Source organism: Lonchura striata, chromosome 5 (assembly GCF_050655825.1).
Source record: "Lonchura striata isolate lonStrDom1 chromosome 5, ASM5065582v1, whole genome shotgun sequence".
NCBI classification, from domain to species: domain Eukaryota; kingdom Metazoa; phylum Chordata; class Aves; order Passeriformes; family Estrildidae; genus Lonchura; species Lonchura striata.
This window is the reverse complement of record NC_140707.1, coordinates 67,128,497-67,146,656: the sequence shown is the minus strand read 5'-3', so window position 1 is coordinate 67,146,656 and position 18,160 is coordinate 67,128,497. Positions and strand designations below refer to the sequence as shown.

Genomic DNA, 18,160 nt, shown 5'->3' with positions numbered 1-18,160 from the left:
AAAATTTCTCGATTTTTTTATAGCCAAGTTTTATCTTCATTGTCAAACAGAAATTACTATAAAATGTTGTTACTTCACTTAGAGAACACTTGTTGCTGATTTTTAAAATGAGGGCTACATTCTCTATTAGTAGACATTGCAATTTTAGAGAATATATCTTCTTTGCACAGGTATCTGTGAATAGTGAGTGCTCTACAGGTAAGCAAGAAATAATGATACTGCAAGGGTGGTTAGGGAATTCCTAAGAGAACACTGAGAGATATGTGTGATTAAGTGAATAAAGTTAGTGAACTGTGCTCTAAACAGTGAAATTTATTTTTAAAAAGTCACTATATAAGTAAAATTAATTATTTTTAAACACTACTCATGTTTTTGCCAGGGGTCCTATGAACAACACAGTTCTTCTGGAGAAAATTAAGGCATGCATAGAGTCCTTAAGGAAAGAAAGAGATGTCTTAAACCAGTTGCAAAGTCAGCAAGAAGTTTTGTCTCGGCATTTGACATGCATGGATAAAGTGTTGACAGAGAGCCAAATGAGGCAGCTGGAGCACTGGTGGCAGCACATGGAACAAGCAGTGCAAAAAAAACATGATCAGGTTGTGGCAGAAATTGATGAATATAACCTGCTTATGAATAAAGCACGGGATATTCAGAGGCTGATACAAGAACAGTATTTGCAAGCAGAGTTACATTCCTCAGCTGCAGGAAAAGCCAAAGACCCTCTCATTTGGACCACAGAGCTACAGGACATTAAACATGGTCTTTCTCTATTAAAAAGAAAGATTGAGCTGCAGATGAAAAGAATTTGGAGTGATCAAGAGAAGGTTGCTTTGGAGAACTCCATACAGGATTTGCAGGGCAAATTGGAAGCGTTATCAGCACAGCAAACTCCTCAAGAGGATATTCAGACCACTGGTCCTGCTCTCATGAAACATGAAATGATGAAGAGGCTGAAAGAAAATATTTCCTGGGTCAAAGACTCACTGTCCCACCTTGATCAGAAAGCAGCACTTTTCCCCAGTGATGTCAAATCACAGATCAGAAATTGCCAGCTTATGAACACGGACATCCTGAACAGAGAGCCTGTGATTGTATCTCTGGATTATGGGCTCCAGCACATCCTTCCCAGCTTGGAGCCAGAGGAGGTCTCTGATATGACCTTCCTTTTACAAACATTGAAGAATTCATACAAGGCTCTTGTTTTAAAATCTGCTCAAAGACTGCAGCACTTGGAGCTGCAGCTGGAGGAGAGGCAAAGACTCACTGCAGAAATAGACAAAGTTCACTCTCAGCTCCGCAAAGCTGAGCTGATGGCCAGGCCTGACCCAAAGCAAAGCAGCACCTGCTCAGAGCTGGTGAGCCAACAAGCCATCCTAAAGGAGATGCTAAAGGACATACAGGAAATAGAAGGGCTTATCTCATCCCACTGTAAAGAGAGTCAGGTCACAGCTGGGCAGCTGAGCCTGTCTGAACAGCTCTTCTTGATTGATCAGTTAAGAAGTCTGAAGAACAGAGCAAGGAAGACACAGAGGCAAATTCAAAGTAAACTTCATGAAGTAGAACAAAAGACAGCTGTCTCCAGAGAGTTTGCTGAAGGAATAGCTTCGTTGCAGCAGGATCTTGATGACATGCAGGATGGTGAAATGAACCTGAAAGATGATGAATTAGTAGGTGCTAAGCAGGGACTGAAGGACAAATGCAAAGCACTGAAAGAAAAAGTGTTAGCTTTTCAGTCAGGTTTGTCACAAGTGATGAAGTACAAGGAAATATTTGAATGTGTAGGTCTGAAATGGGACTCACTGCAGCTGGATGAACTGCAAACTGAATTTTCTAAAATTAAAAATAAAATTAAAGAGAAAATAATACACTTGGAAAATATTGTTAGGGAATGGGATAAGATTCAAGGATTGCTAGATGAAATCCAGACTGTGACATCCACTGTAAGAAAAGAAGCTAATATCCTAAATGATAGCTCCAGCTCTTCTCCTGCTGAGAATGTCATATCTGCACAGATTCTATTGCAGGCAGTTCAACAAATCTTGTGCTTAACCCAGGAGGCAGCAAATCAAATAAACAAAAATGAGGTCTTTGATACATCATTCAAAGAATCTAAGAGGAAAGAAATAAAGAGCCTGGAGAAAAACGTTGAAGAATTAAAGCAGTTTCTTCAAAACTTGGTCTCTGGGCTACAGAGTGTAAACAAGGAAGGTAGCCAGGATGAAGCAGAAAATATATTCCACATCATAAGGCATATTCAATTAGAACTCCAGCAGCCACTTGTGATAGACATAAATACAATGCAGGATGAAAAGCTGCGATGGGAAGCAATTCAGAATATGATGGAAGGAAAGTTTTCTGCTCTTAAATGTCTAATGGAAAAAGAGAGGGAAAAACAAGAAGAGAAATCTCCTGTTGCTGCTATAGAAATAGAGACACTGCAAGGCTGTGAATCCCAACTGAAGGCAGACATTGCTGCCCGTGTTGTAAGTATATTTAATGAAAGTGAAATATTGACATATGCCTTTCCCCAATAATTAGATTAGGTATCTGTGACTGGCATTTTTATGACTCACATCCTCATTTATTGAACAGCTGAACTGGTCTGTGATCATCATCCACCTAGCCACTGATTTGTGGATAGGATAGGAATCATGACAGAAACTAAGGAAACAAAAAAGTTGTGTTCAGTGTGATTATAATCAATCAGTGGGGATTAACACAAGAAAAGAATGGTAAAGAGGAGGAAAAAAAAGGCTGTGTTGAAATATTCAGCTGAAGAGAGACTGGGTGCAGTCATCATGTGAGGCAACATTTTCAATAGTGAAAATGATAAAAACCCAAGCACCTTGTTTCTGCTGTAAAGAGAAGCTTCACTGGTTGGGAATGATCAAGAAGATTAAAGCACAGGTCAAACCAATGTGATCAGGAATGGTGAACATAATTCCTGTTTGGAGGGCAATAAATACATGGCTCTATGCCTACATGAGTAGCTAATGTGTTTGCCACATGTCCTCCCTCACCTCCTCAGGCCAGTTTGGGGAGTGCTGGTCTCAAAGACAGCCAGGTGTAACATTCTAAGTCCATGTGGTGATCCAGAGGAGCACAGCAGCCTTATTTTATTGTTCCTTTCTCTTTTTAATGCTTTCAGAGTGCTCTGGAGGAGGCTTGTAGGGCTGGTGAGCTTTATACTGAGGCCCTTCAGAGGGCTGCCAGGTTCCTGGAGGAGTGTGAAGCTCCAGCCCAGGCTGCTGCAGCAGAGCTCTGTGCATCAGTGGAGATCTGTCAGACTCCACACTGGAAAGAGGAAGAGTTCAACTCTGCAAAGGCTGACTTAGAGAACCTGAACTCCAAGCTGAAAAACCTAGTAAAGCCAGAGGACAAAGTATGTCTGGAAAATGCTGTAAGAGAACTGGTGGAAAAGAGTTTGGCATTGAGGAAGAAGGCTCAAAGAAAGGAAGCTGATGAGCAGAGGTGGGTTTAAGAGATCTCTACAGATCTTGTTCCTTACTGTGAGAAACTTGAGCGAAAATAAATCTAGGGTTGTTTCTGCTCTGATAAAAACTCAAGTATTCAGAAATTCCAGCAGCAAGAAGGATAAGCATTCCTGTTGGTCTCAGGTGTGAGTGTTAAGGAAGGAAAATTGCCAGACAATGGCCATATTACTGCTAATTTACAGTGCAGTTATTTCCTTTATATTCCAAAATGTGGGGCTTGAGTGGGGGTCATAGAGTGCCAGAATGAGAAGAAAGCACATTTCTAGTCTGTAGTGCAGGGCTGGTGGAGGTCAGAATAGTTTCCTGGGGGTCCCTAATTCATGTCTTCCACAGGCTGTTCTGATGGCTTGGGAAGGTGAGACCCAAACAAGGCACAGGCTGTAGTTTCCTTCCTTCAGGTACAGAAGAAATCTGGAGTGCCTTCAGATACATGAATAGAAAAAGTCTGGGAGAGAGACAGTAAATGATTTTTAAACTGCTTGATCATGATCCAGTGATCAGTACCTCAGATATCAAACCTGAAGTGCTTAACAAATTCTAATTGACAATAACTTGCACAACAGGACTAGAAGTTCATAAGGTTTTTTAAAACTTTTATTTTTTTGGGCATTATGGTTGGAGAGAGAAACAGCAACAACACATTTTAATTGATCCATTCATTGTTTCATGCAGATATTTTGAAAAACACAAAAGCTACACAGAAACCAAAGATAAAGTGTGTGATAATCTTAAAAAACTGGAAAAGATGCTTAGACAGTCTTTGTCTAAGATTCCAATGTCTTATAAAGAAGCTTTGGAGCATTTGGAAGAAAGCAAGGTAAGAAAGGCTCTGAAGAACTTGAAAAGCTCATGCAAAATGAATCAGCTATGCATGCCATGTGATATCATAGTAGGGAGAAGTGGAATTCTTTATCCTATATTTATGTATATATAAAACCACAGAATATATATTTATATATTTATATATTTATATATTTATATATTTATATATTTATATATTTATATATTTATATATTTATATATTTATATATTTATACATATATATTTATATATTTATATACTTGTTAAAAGACTAGGTATAATAGATCATGTGAAATGAGTCTATCATACTGCTGTAGAAATGAGACATTTTATTTACTCCCTCTTTCTGCACAGTCTTAGCCAACAGAACTCCCTCATTATGACCATATTTAACCAGCTCAGTGGAGTGATTGCCATTTTCCTAGAGGATCCTAATCATGATACTGAATACTTAATTAGTACTCCTGACTGTAGCATTTTATTTATTTATATGTTTGTTTTTCCTGTAAGGTTTTAGTCTCCAGCATTGACTCTGCTGAAGAGGAACTGGTGAAGCTGAGGCAGATCTCTGGAGAGGTGATGAGGTTGTGCAGAGGAAGCAACAGGGCTCTGGGCAGGATGGTCACAGTGCTGTGGGAAAACTGGCTGGGTTTGCTTGAGGCAGCCAAAGGGCTGGAAATTACCTGTGAAGAACTAAAGCAGGAATGGAAATTCATCAATGAAGAGGTGAGTTGCTCAACATCTGTAATTCTGGGGTGTGGAGATGGGACTGTGAGTGCAGTGGCCTGTAGAGGGCTGAGGTCAGGGCAGAGCATCATTTCCCACCCGCTGCTGTCATCCCCGCCCTTTTTAACCCAGAGCCAGAAAAGATGAGGATATTTATTCAGTCCTCTGAAGCCAGAGCAGCTCTGCACAGGGCTATGTGCTTTGTTAAAGCAAACTCCGAGGTTTTGTCACGCTTCAAAGGTTCAAGTTCTGACTGTGTAATTCCCAGTAGTTAGTCACCCGTGTGAGTAAATGAATAATGTAACTTCAGATGGTGGAACAAAAAAAGCACTTTATCTCATGCTCTGCCATGGTATTTACTTAGCTGGAACGAGAAACAATCATTCTCGATAAGCTCCAGGAAGAACAGCCAGAAAGCCTTAAAGAGAAAGAAAAGGCCACCAGAGAGGAGCTGGTGGAGTTGCTCGATTTTGTGAACTCATTTGAAGAAAACATCAACCAGCAGCAGCTCCTCTTACTCTTGCTTCTTCACCGGATAAGAAACATCCTGAATACACCTGAAAATGCTGAGGGGGAAGCTGCCCTCCCTGCCTTGTGTGAGATAAAGGCAATGCAGGAGCGCTGTAAAAAGTAAGTGGTGTGAAACTTCTGTTGAAGGTATGAGATAGGACTGTTAACAAGCACAGGATTTTACTGGGTATCAAAGAATATATGAAAGCTGTAATACAGTTAAAAGGACAATAAATGCTCTCCTGGGTCAGACCAATGCTCCATCTCACCCTTCTGCTGTCTCCAGTATGAGCATTGGGGAATATTGTTTAGGGGGCAGACCTGAGCCTGGCCATATCCTTTGTGGGCTACAATTACTGTAGGAGCAATAGTCAGTTTTAGAGGTTCCAAGTGCTTGTGAATTTTTAGATTTTCCACTTTAAGGAAAATCAGACCTTGTGCATTTTGCAATAATGCAACTTTCATCTGAGTGCCACTGTTTAAAATTCTCCCCAAATGTTTTTTTTACAAATCTGATTATTGTATTCACCCTTCTCTGGGTTTGCTTTTGGACACGGTAATCTTTGTGAACAACATCTGCTCTGCCAGCATCTTCACACTGAGAACCTGACCTCTGCTATTTAAATATGCTTGCTCTCTGGCTTGGTCTACCAAATAGCACTATCTGAGGACTCACTTTAGAGAAACTGAGATAAAGTGACATAAAACTCTTAGATTTAATAGTAGAAAAACCCCCTAAATTACAAATGTGGTTCTGGATATATACCTACATTATATCTGTATTAAGCATGCTCTTTGCACCTGCTTAGTGTAGTGTCTAAAACAATGTTATTCTTTCTGGTGATCTTGCATAGGTTGTACAAAAAGGCTCAAGACCATAAAGATTCTGTGAAAGCTGAGATTCAAGAGAGGAACAAGGTCACTGAAGAAATAAGTGCTGTGACAAATGCATTACAGAATGCTGCATCTGTGTTACTGCAGGATGCTGATGGAAAGGCAGAGCAGCTGGAGGTTGGTAACAGCTCTTTTATTGTGATATCCAGGATATCTTCTGGTTTGTGCTGCTGCTTGAACTTGCTTCAGATAAAATCAATGGCAAGGTCTTTGCACACTGACTTAGACAATTACTGTCTCAGCAGAATATGCCTGGCCCTGCATGGCCTTGGTTTGTGTTTCTTTCCCTGTGGGGATCTGTAAGCAGGCACAGAAACATTTCCAGATTGTAAAGAAATTCACAGCTAGCTGCATTCCTTTTAGCAAGGGCTGCTTAGGGTACAACCTGCACACTTTCCCCTCTGCCTGCCTATCCAGGGCAGCTCCTGATACTGTGGATGTGATGTCCCACATCAGGGGTTAACCTGGTCAATGATTTTGAAAAATCAAATTGTGATCAAAACCTCAGTGTCCACCAGCAGCCATAAGCAGTCTATACATTTCTGAATTGCCTGACTTTATGATATGTTTTTCCTAACACTTACTGAATGTGTTTATTTATGATTAGAATTATTTGTTTCAAATTGCTCTTATTACGTTTTTATTGCTTATTGCAAAATTACTGCATTATTTTAAAATCTTGATCAAATATTGTTTCTAATAATATTTAATCCAATTGTCTTTTAACTATGGAACTTTATAATTTATTTATTTTAGGCTATGAAAGTGTAGTACAAATTTGGGCTGTCTTTGCTGAATCTTGTATAAAAACTGGTTGGGTGTCCACAGCCTAACAAAGGGATAGGAAAAATACAGAAGCCAAAAACCATGGTGGCAGATAGGGATTAGCATGAGAAAGAAATGTTTATTACATTTAGGAAGCTCTGAAAACCCATGAACCAGCATTGCTGTGGTGGGACCTTGGATTTGTCAAAATGGACTGTTTTTCAATTTAAAATTATTTAGAATTAGAGTTGTGTTTGCTTTTTTACTGAGTTCTTTGTGTCCAGAAGGAAATTTTACTACTGCAAGTGCTTTGTGCCTGCTCTTTTCCCTCACATCCAAACTTTGCTACTCTGTGCACCTAAAATTCACCCAAAAGTGAGTTAAAACCTGTTCCTGTTTCTGATAGCAATGACACAAGCAAATGCTACCAGCAGTCCCATCAAATGATCTCTTTTTAGCAGTATGTCATAGCAGGCCTGTTCCTTTTGAGAAGGTTGAGCTGAAAGGATTGAAGAATTGATTAATTTTACATAGTCCAAACACCAGTGAGGCAAAATCTGCAGGGCAATTTCATTCCTTACTTCCAAAGATAATCTAGTTCCTATGAAATTTATAGCACTAGTCAGGACTCCATTGCACCTGTTGAGTGGAAATATCTATTTCATTTTGAGATGACAAACCTGATTTAGCTTGGCAAAAGTTTTAAATTCACCCACACAGATGAAAAGGGGGAATTGTAATTGTCTCTTCCCTCAGGAAAAAAATTGGTACAGTTTTGATAGATACCTGCTTTCCAGCTAAATAATCTGTGAAACATGAACATACAGTAATAAACAGAAACCAATTTGCTGGGACATGCTTTGTTTTGGAGATAAGAGTTGTAACTGATTCTTTCCAGTTCAGGTCAGGGAATCTGTGAACTCACATAAATATTGGCACAATCTTAATTGGGGCATTTGACAACAGCAGCCTTCTGTCTGAGAGAATGAGGCACACAGCTCTTTCATGGTTTTGAGGTTTTGGGTTTTTAATGTCAGACCCAGTTGTGGGATAACAGGAAATAAATCAATCTCGGTGACTTACATATTTTTTCTGTCCGTTGCATTTCTGTGAAGGAAAAGATTCCCAGGTGATGACTATGAATTAGTGGATTACCATTACTCCTGATTGAAAAAGCAAAGGCAGTTAATTGTAGTGTCTTTCATTCCCTGGTAGGAGGTTTAGATAATTTTAGTGTCTTTCATTGCCTGCTAGGAAGTTTGGATATTTTTTCCCAATAACTTGAGTTAACATTTGAGTTTCCCAAACAGCTGAGCACGAAGGAAAGGATCCATAAAGCAAACAAATGTTCTCCAGCAAACAGAACATTCCAACTTGAAACTCTAGAAAACCTTCCAAGCAAATGAATTTCTTCATTCTTTCTGCAGGAGGACTTAGCTTGGATTTTATTTCTAGGCCACAGGCTGTAGACAGTTGTTCAAGCTCCTTTTAGCTCATAAAACCTGCATTCTTTGTGCAGAACTGGAAACTACTGTTTTGAGAGGAGCCTGCTGTGCCGCTCTGCGTAATTGCCTGAAAGCAGACACTTCAGCCTGAAACCTGTTGCTTTTTGTGGCCTTTGTGTTGTTTATAATAATGAAGGGATGGACGCTAGCTATTAAGCTCTTTCAAAGGGAAAAATGCACCTTTGGCAAAAGGGAGGGCACAAAGGTTAACATTTAATCATGGGAGCTCTTCAGATGGTCCCTTTGCTGAGGCTGTCAATGAGCGTCAGTGCGTCACTTCCCCAGCATGGAGCAGTATCAGGTTTAATTAATTCTTGCAGATTGAAAAGCATCATTTGATTAAATGAGTCACTATTGCTTCGAGTTTATCTGCTTGCAGAGGTAATCAAATCAGGTTTGATACCTCAAACCCAATTTTTCCAAACCATAATTATGGTAGGAAGTATACGCCACATTACGTATGTGTGTATATACACATAAATGTGTACATATACACACATGCACTCAGTAAAAACTGGGTAAAATTGCTGAAGTTACTCTTAATTTTGTAGGAGCTTCAGAGTGTGATTGGCAGAGAGAGTCAAGCTCTGGAGGATATAATGGAGAAACTTCGGATCAAGTATTCTGAAATGTACACAATAGTCCCTGCAGAGATTGAAACACAGCTGGAGGACTGCAAGAAAGTATTGCACGACCTAGAAGAGAAGGTAATTGTTGATGTGGTTTTCATATTTGTCTATTTGCAATTTATAAATCATTCCTCATGCGTGGGTCTCTTTTTAGAGTAATCTGATGGTAAGCAGTGTCAATATAACATTTTTATTTTTAACTAAAAATGGACATGGCAGAATCTTTAGCAATTATTTTTAATATTATGTGGATGCCATCATCTATCCAATCTGACTCTTAAACTGGGAACTAATAGCCAAAGTTGATTGCAAAGCTCACATAGCTTGAGGAAATATTTTCAGAACTAGGTTATTATAGGACTTTGAAACAGGATTTTTTAAAAACGTAGTTTGCACATGTGGTAGGGTATCATGGCATGGGTCTTTTTACCACCTCTGAGAACATGGTTGCCTTCCTTTAGAATCAGGGAATTTAAATAACTGAATCCCATTGCATCAGTTTTTTGCAATATATTCTATCTACAATGGATATAAGTAGTTAGCTGAAAGCAAAATTAAGTGAAAATGGAGCAATATTCTCAGTTTGGGGTCAAATTTTTAGCCTGATACAATTACCATCATTGTTACTTACTCATTTGTTATATTTTAAAAATGAAAAAACCCTTTTCTCATATTTCAGAAATAATAATGTTCAATCCTAATTTTAAATGTTAAGTCTCAGTTAATTTGATAAAATTTGATAAAATAGTTTTGAAATCCAGTTACTTTTTAGTGTCTCTCAAATTACTCATTTTATCTTACGTAAAATATTAAGCAAACATATTAACTAAAGCTTATGAGTTTCAATTTGGTTAACTGTATGGGTTCTGTTTCAAAATGGGACTAGTCTTTTCAGAACCATCAACTGGGAAGAAAGAAGAGAAGGAAAGCAAAACAGTATTTACGCTTTGGGGATTTTTTGTTGTTTACTGTTTATATCTTTACCAAGATATAAAAGGTTATCCGAAAGCACACATTACCTGTTGGTGTGAAAGATCTGGTCGTGGAATCTAGATAATGTTTGCTTTTCACATTTAGGTGTTGGGAAACAATATAAACTACCTTGGAATTTTCAAAATGCATTTAGGAAACAAATAAAATCATGGTGGAACTGGAGGTCAGTTCAGTTACATATTCAGAGATTTCAGCATGTCTTAAACTTGAGTTGTCATATTTTAATGTCCTTCTGCTTTCTTCTAAACCTGCAAATCAAAAAATGAAAATAAATTGTACATTTGATGCCATAAATAATACATTTTATCCTAGTATTGAAATTAAAATCCTGCTTTGCTGGTGACCAGAGCATTGGCAGATGCAGTGTTTTTATCCTGAAGAAATAGATGTAGTCAGAGGTTGATCTGTTTTCTCATTTCCAGCTGTGTCACATCGCTCATACATGATTCTCTTTTGTTTTGGAGCTGGCACTACAATTAAAGATAATTTTCCATGTTGATATATTCCAGGATAGTGGTGATGGCCAAGTGTTCAGTGGTTACAGCCTGAATTCCTTTTTCCAAAAAGTCTTAGGCACTAAGCACAGACTGACTTCACAAGTTTTGTGGTATAAGCAGGAGTATTTCAGAGAAGGCCTCTATTTCTTTCTGTATATATTTATTTTGATTAATGAAATTTTATCAACACAGCTTGTAAGTACTTTTTAGAGAGGTTGTGTTGGAATCTATAAATTATGTTAATAAAATTAAGAAATCAGTAGATAATTATTAACTAAAGATGGTCTTCATTTCTCATGCCACAACAAGGATAAAGTATTTCAGTACTAGGAGCGTCAAACTGAAATAACTATTGAATTAAAAATCTTTGGCATCAAAGCAGAATGAAACTGTTCAGTGTGCATTTGCCCCCTCAATCCTAGGGCTGCAGCACACAAAGAATTTACCACAATTTAATGATTTCCTGGTGCTTGGCTGACCCTGGTGGGCAGCAGGGTTTAGTAAGAAAAGACGTCAATTTTGGGCAAGATCAAGGACTTTTCTCACTCCCTGCACTTCATCTAGTCCCTAGTAACCTGGTAGCTTATGCTGTGTTGCTCAGTCCTGTGCTCAGGCAATTACTCAACTTCAGCTTTGAGAGTTTTTTCTCTTTTCACAGAAAATCAGGCCCTCCAGTGCACCAGTTTTTCATTTCTGTGGAGTCCTGCAGAGTGAGATTAAGTTCCTCAGACCTTTCTATTTTGATGATAAATCCTCAAGTTTATATTGAGAAGTTGGCTGTGCATTGATGCACTTGGATATTCCCTTATTTGTTACGTGGAAGTCACAGCTGTCAGCTGAGACATAAAGGTGTCATTCTGGCTTTTTTACAGCATAAATCCAAATGTGACCCTTCCCACCATATAACATGAGCAGCCTCTGTCAGAGATGAGAGCAGGGTGAAGCAAAGCACCCAGAGAGCTGCAGTGCCTCAGTGCTTCTTTCCTCAGGGATTGCTTTTCTGAGCCAGGCACTTTCTAATGAGAAGAAATTAGTGAACAACGTGTAGATGTTGAACCTACTCAAATTAATGCTTCTCCCTGCAAGTGTAGCTCTATTCCAGTGTTTTTAACTGACTTGTCAAGAGAAACAAGAAGAATTGGAATATTTTTGGTAAGGTGGTGCACAGAAACATGCAGATCTTTGTAATCTCCCCCGTTGTTTTCTCTTTGCTCTGGCAGGTTAGCTCTGAAATCTTGCAGAACTCTCCTCAGTATGTGCTGAAAAGAAAAGCAGAAACTATTAACAATGGCCTTCAAGCTATTGAAAAGATGTTACAACAGAAGAGTGAAAACATTGTGAAAGCCAAAGAAGTTCAGAAGGTAATCTTTCCAAAAAAATAATCTGTAGGTGTTAAAAGATTTTTCGTTGTTTTTCCAGAGCCTAGTTTAGCATAAAGTGGTCTTCCATTCATTTTATATCTGTGAAAGGAAAAGTACAAGCAAGCATTTAACTGGTGAATATTTATCAATTCTTTCTCACAGGGAAATCCATGCTTTTTTCAACTGTGAATCACACCAGATTATGCAAAGTGTTCTGTTGTCATCATGTCAGTTCTGAAACCTTTGCAATTCATGTCCCACATGCAGAACAAATGATGCTGATGTTATCTTTGAGCCTCACCTTCTATTTCATTTCCCTTCTCCCCACATGCAGCAAATTTGGGATATGCTGGACCTTTGGCATTACAAGCTCAATGAGCTGGATGCAGAAGTGCAGGATATCGTGGAGCAGAACTCCTGCCATGCACAGGAGCTGATGGATATCCTGGTGGCCCCCCTGCAGCAGTACCAGCAGGTCTCACAGCGTGCTGAGCGCAGAACTGCCATTCTCAACAAGGTAGCTGCAAATGGAACAGCTTTTCAAAAATCCAAACCTATGGAAAACCAGAGGGAAGGCTCTGCATGACACATCATCAGAGGGTGTCAAATGAATGGAGTCACTAGCCTGCTGTGGCAAGGCTGATTGTAGCTGGACTTTCTGGAGTGGCTGCCCCACAGGACTGGCTCAAGCCTTGGTTGAGGGGTTTGTATGGGGAATTCTTGCCCCTGGGTGTGTGGTGAGGTGGTTCTCCCAGACTTTGCTAATGGGCTGTCCATGAAAGTGCAATTGCCACATAAATTGTGACAATGCCTCCATGAACTGTAAACATGCAAGCACCAGAATTACTTTGGTGAGATGGGATAGCCTGAAGTCATGAAACTGTTTCAGAAAAATGTTTTTTATTTCATCATGCTATTTTAACTGACCATTATGCAAATGCATCCTATTTTCTTTTAATCTTGTTCATAGATGCATTTATCTTATACAATGAAGTAATTAACATTTGACTTTCTGTAAAATTCTGTCATTTCCTAGGCCACCAACAAGATGGAAGAGTATGAGGAGCACTTGAAGGATGTGAAAGATTGGATAGAAAGCACCAACAGTTTGCTAAGAGCTGATGCTCAGCACGACTCTGCAAAAAGCTTACACAAGCATACTGATGAGCTCCAGGTAAGAATTGGTGCAGATAAATGCTCCTGTTAGAACTTGTTGCTCTGCACAGATACAGTTTTCCATTCTTAGTTCTTACTGATACAAGTAATTTACCATTTTCAGTAAATCCTTTAAGTGAAAAATATTTATAGTTGAGACTCATGAAATACACATATTTTTGTGCTGGACACACCTATCTTGTGCAAATGCTGAACTGTTTTACAATTTCCAGAAATGTGTGATTGTCTTCTGTTGAGTGGCTATGGTCAGTTTTTACTGCCTGCATATATAAGATTCTTTCTATACTGTATATGAGCCAAACAGGCAAAGTGCTGGTTTACTGATGTCTGTGTGTTAGATGGAAACTTTGAAGTGAGTTGTGGTTTTGAAGATTGTGTTCACTGTTTCTTGAAAGTAATTGTGATTGGTAATTTTAAAAATCAAATGTTTGTAACATTACAAGGAAAATCAGGGCCAGTGCCAAAAAAAAAAAAAAATCGGGCAATTTTGTACTTAAAATTAGAGTTTTCTGTGCATCCACTCCTTGGCTTAGACCAAGTGAGAAAGTTGGTGTTCTAAACAGATTTTTGTAGTAAGACTAGTAAGAGTTCTTGACAGGAAGTAGCTGCCCATTCTGGGCTGATGTGTTACAAAACATGTAGCCACAATGGGGAGAATGTGATTTCCAAAACCCATGAACATTTCTTGTGGCAAAAGCTTATTGTCTCCTGTGTTTGTGAAATGGAATGTTTTTGTTTGGGCTGGGCTGTGAAACTAGTGGATTTGGAAATGCATTAGAGTGGAAATGTGCGTTCAGTCCTTTCCTTCACACCCAGACAAATGGATCATGTGCATTTCTTGCAGCCCTCACTGTTCTTCACGTCAGTGTTCACTGCAGTTCATCCAGTTCATTGCAGGGGAAAAGACCTCACATCACACACAACTGGCCTGATATTTTTTGGAGCATTTTGTTCCTTCTAATCCTTACCTCTATAACTTTAATGTTCAGCCCTTATGTATCAAACTAAGCTTCTACTTTGTCCCCAGATGGCTTTGGAAGACTCAGAGCAAAAGCAAAATCTTCTGCACGGTATCTTCATGGAGCTGGAGGAGCTGTCACCCATATTTGAAACTACCAGTGTAACACAACAGATGAAGGAAATGGATGTTCATGTAGCAGCTTTACAGCATGAGATTGCAGAGATTCTTCCACAAATCCTGCATGTGGCTGATGTAAGTCTGGGTGACCCATAACTGCCTATTATCAGAGCTTCGTCATATGTTAGGAAATGCAGATTATATCACCTGCATGGAAAACAGGGTGCAGTGCTGGTTGTTGTAGGTGTGCCAAGCAAGGAGATTATTTTTTTTTTTAAACAAACCATTAGAAGGCATTCAGTAACTAATTCAGCTGTAAAGTTCAGGATTAGCACAGGATGTAGGAGGAAAGGCTGGGAGCATGGCTCTATTCAGCCCACAGAAGCTTGGGGTGAGAGGTTGTTATTGCTGCTGTTTGCTGCTACATGCTTGGAGATCACAGACAGGATTGGGCCAGACTCTTGTGTTCAGCAAAAAGATGAGCAGTAACAGACCCCAAGTGTAACAAATGAAATTACATCTACATACTAGGAGGGATTTTAATTTTGGGTTTTTTGCAGTGAAATTGGTCAAACACTAGATCAGGGGCTCCAGGCAGGGGTAATATTCCCACAACAAGAGATACCCAAATCTCAATAGGATCAGACCCCAAGTGCCCTGGTTTGATGGGTAGCAGAGAGCGTTCAAGGTCCCTTCCAGCCTAATCTACTTTGTGACTGTCTCTCTGAGAGTTCACAAACAGGTGCCTGTGGGTTCCTTTTCCATCTGATTTAAGTATCTTCCTACTGGAAGCTGCACCAGTGTAATTGTAGCACTTTCCTATTCTGATAACTATCACCACTAGAAGACTGTCTTCTCACTACTGGTAATTTCTAATGTGAATTTTTAAGGATATTTCACTTATATATTCAGGGTTTAAAACAGATGATCTTGAATACTTAATCTATTTAGAAGTTATGACTTAAAGTAATTTATAACAACTAGCCTTTTGATCAGTAGCATCCATTAACGTAGCCTGCATATGCTGCACTTATTTTTCAGTATTTATTTTTAAATTTAAGTGAAAGGTAGAAATGCAAATTGGCTTCGGTGGTTGGGCTATCTACAAATACTCTCTTTGTTCCCAAAATCTAGGAGTTGGATGCCATTGAATCTCATGTGAAAGTGTTTGAGAAAGATATTGCAGAAATGAAGACAATCCTGTCATCAGAAGATCTGTTAGAATTTTCTCCTAAAGACCAACTTAAACATGGACAGGTCTGTGAAAACTCCTATCTAGGCTTTTTTTTTTTTTCCCTGATCAATGTAAACCCTGAGGTGAGACTGTTGAGAGACCTTTTCAAGAAGCACAGTCATGCTTTGAACACAAAACTCTTAAAATTAAAGCACTATTAAGAATATGGCCACAGAGAACTCGAGTGTGTAACTGAAGCACATGTCAGGCATAGCTGCCACATTTGAGGATCTCCATTTTTTGGGAAGTTTATGGCCTGATTTTCAGGAGACACTTGGTGCACACTGCTCCACTTGGCACCAAATGGAAATCTGAACTTAGGAAACTGTTTTTCCAAAAATTGAGGCAAAATTTAGCAGATGATTGTTTTATTTCACGCCACATACAGTCCACAGTTTTATCTGCCTAAAATACAAAAAACATGAGTTCAGTTTTGGGTGAGGAATAAAAATATCATCATACTTCTTATAGCAGTGTAACTCTTACAGCAAAGCTGTGCAGCTTGGTTACCCAGAGAGCAATTTTCTAATAACTACATTACATGGAAAAACTGAAGTAATATATTTTCTGGAAAATAATGTTCACCTGCTTCCTTACTGTAAATCAAAGCCTGGATAGTGCAAAAAAATTCCTAATACAGTCGGCTTATGAATGAAAGAATAAGCATCTCTATTTCCACTGGGGCATTTTAAAACAAAATCTTCTTGAGAGGGAGTTTAACAAAAATGTCAGTAATTAAAAGGCCTTTAGGTGGTTTGTATTTATATTATTTTTTTCTTCTGGAGTTTGCTGCTGAATGAGGTCCCAGTAGGATTTCATGTTTCTTAAGGAGAACCAAGAAGTTTTGAGCTGCTATTGCCATTCTTTCATAAATTGATCACTGAGTTTTCCATAAAGCATGTATTGTGCTATGAAACTGCACGTTTCTGTTCATCCCAGACTGATCAAGGTGGTTGTAAACTGTTCAGTCACTCCAAGTATTGTGATATGAAATGCTGTCCCTGACAGGAGAGCCACCTTCAGGGGTTTCTGCTGACTTCCATCTCGATTCATTATCTCACCTCTGTTGATAAGACTGGTTTTAGGACCAGCATAAAATAACTGCTTGGCTAGACAAAAGACAAAAACCAGAATTTGCCTAAAGTGACATCAGAGAATTTGCACCACTTCAATTATCTTCACTGCCAATAAATGTTCTGCTTTGAAATGAGCTGCTGAGTGAATAGCAACTAATCTGAATGTAGGCCCTTTTTTGTCACTGTGCAAACTTTGTATATACAGAAAAAACAGAATTGTAAATGTAACTTGTATCTTTGCCTTGCTTTAGACAAGCTCAATGTGTATTTTCATGTACTTGTTCCAAGAACAAGAATCACAGAATATTCCGAGTTGTAAGGGACCCACAAGGATCATAGACTCCAACTCTTAAATGAATGGTCCATATGAGCATTAAAATTTCTTCCTTCTTAAATGGGAAATTCAACAAAGAGGGCTTTTCCTCATCATTAGTGTAGTATAAATTTATGGTGTGGATTTTTCTCAATATCACATCCATAATCTCTGTTCTGTCCTGACAGGTTATACTTGAGCATGTTGGTCCCATGCAGAAAACTATTGTTCATATACAATCCTATGAAGATGGTCTTCGGCTGCCAGGGCTAAAAATGCAACCTTTCTCAGTCTTCCAAAGAGCAAGACAACTCTTGAGAGAATTGAAGAAATTAGAAAAAATTACTAGGGAACAAAATGAGCTACTGGAGGTAATTGATTTTTTTTTTATGGTCACCTGTACTACCTTTTATTTAAGTAATTTTGATCCTTAAACGCTATTGCTTTTGCAGCCATATAGTTACACCTACTGTATCTTCTGTGTAATGGTTTGGGGATTTTTTTTGTTCTTTTTTCCTATTTAATTTGATCCTGCAACAAAGCACACTGAATAGTCTTGACATACATTTCAGTTTTCCAATTCAGTCACAGCTAACAATATACTGTAGAAGGAGAGAAGGCTAAGGTGTTGCACTGGTGATTTGAGTCCAGTGTTAGATGCAGGTGCTCACATCTGCAGCGTTCAACTCCTGAAACTCACCTTGACCATGGAAATTCTTCTTGACAGCCATTAGACAGCAATTGCTGACAGCAGAAGGTCTTGTACTAATCCAAATCAGTGAGCCAGGAAAGTGACCCTACAGCTGTCTTGTAGTTAATTCACTGTTTTGAGGCAGGCCAGCATGTGATGGGGTCTCAGAGATGCTGCTGGCCAGGTCAGGTTTGGAAACAGAAGGGAAACAACAACAGAGAAGGCAATGCTGGCGGGTCAGGGAGTGTTAACTCGGGGCAGGGAGAGTTATGGAACAGCTCCAAACCTCAGGGAGTCTCTGTGCTGCACTTCACTGAGCACTGTGGTTCTACCAGCTTAGGGAAATTTTTAATTCAGGCCCTGGTTGTGCTCCATTGCTCAGGCTGGAGGAAGTCTGGAGTTTGGTAACGCAGGTTC

At 39.1% G+C, this 18,160-nt stretch overlaps 1 protein-coding gene across 8 annotated transcripts in view; it reads left to right on the top strand.

Moving 5' to 3' along the window:
* Positions 1-18,160, top strand: part of SYNE2 (spectrin repeat containing nuclear envelope protein 2) — a 179,345-nt gene that overhangs the window by 80,754 nt on the left and 80,431 nt on the right. For all 8 annotated transcript variants that reach the window (XM_085580893.1, XM_077783923.2, XM_085580894.1 and 5 more), the window contains 13 exons: positions 380-2,483; positions 3,149-3,471; positions 4,167-4,311; positions 4,806-5,021; positions 5,386-5,651; positions 6,386-6,542; positions 9,247-9,402; positions 12,035-12,175; positions 12,510-12,692; positions 13,212-13,349; positions 14,379-14,564; positions 15,564-15,686; positions 17,241-17,423. In XM_085580893.1, coding sequence (XP_085437019.1) covers positions 380-2,483; positions 3,149-3,471; positions 4,167-4,311; positions 4,806-5,021; positions 5,386-5,651; positions 6,386-6,542; positions 9,247-9,402; positions 12,035-12,175; positions 12,510-12,692; positions 13,212-13,349; positions 14,379-14,564; positions 15,564-15,686; positions 17,241-17,423 — 4,321 coding nt within the window. The remainder of the gene's footprint in view (positions 1-379; positions 2,484-3,148; positions 3,472-4,166; positions 4,312-4,805; positions 5,022-5,385; positions 5,652-6,385; positions 6,543-9,246; positions 9,403-12,034; positions 12,176-12,509; positions 12,693-13,211; positions 13,350-14,378; positions 14,565-15,563; positions 15,687-17,240; positions 17,424-18,160) is intronic.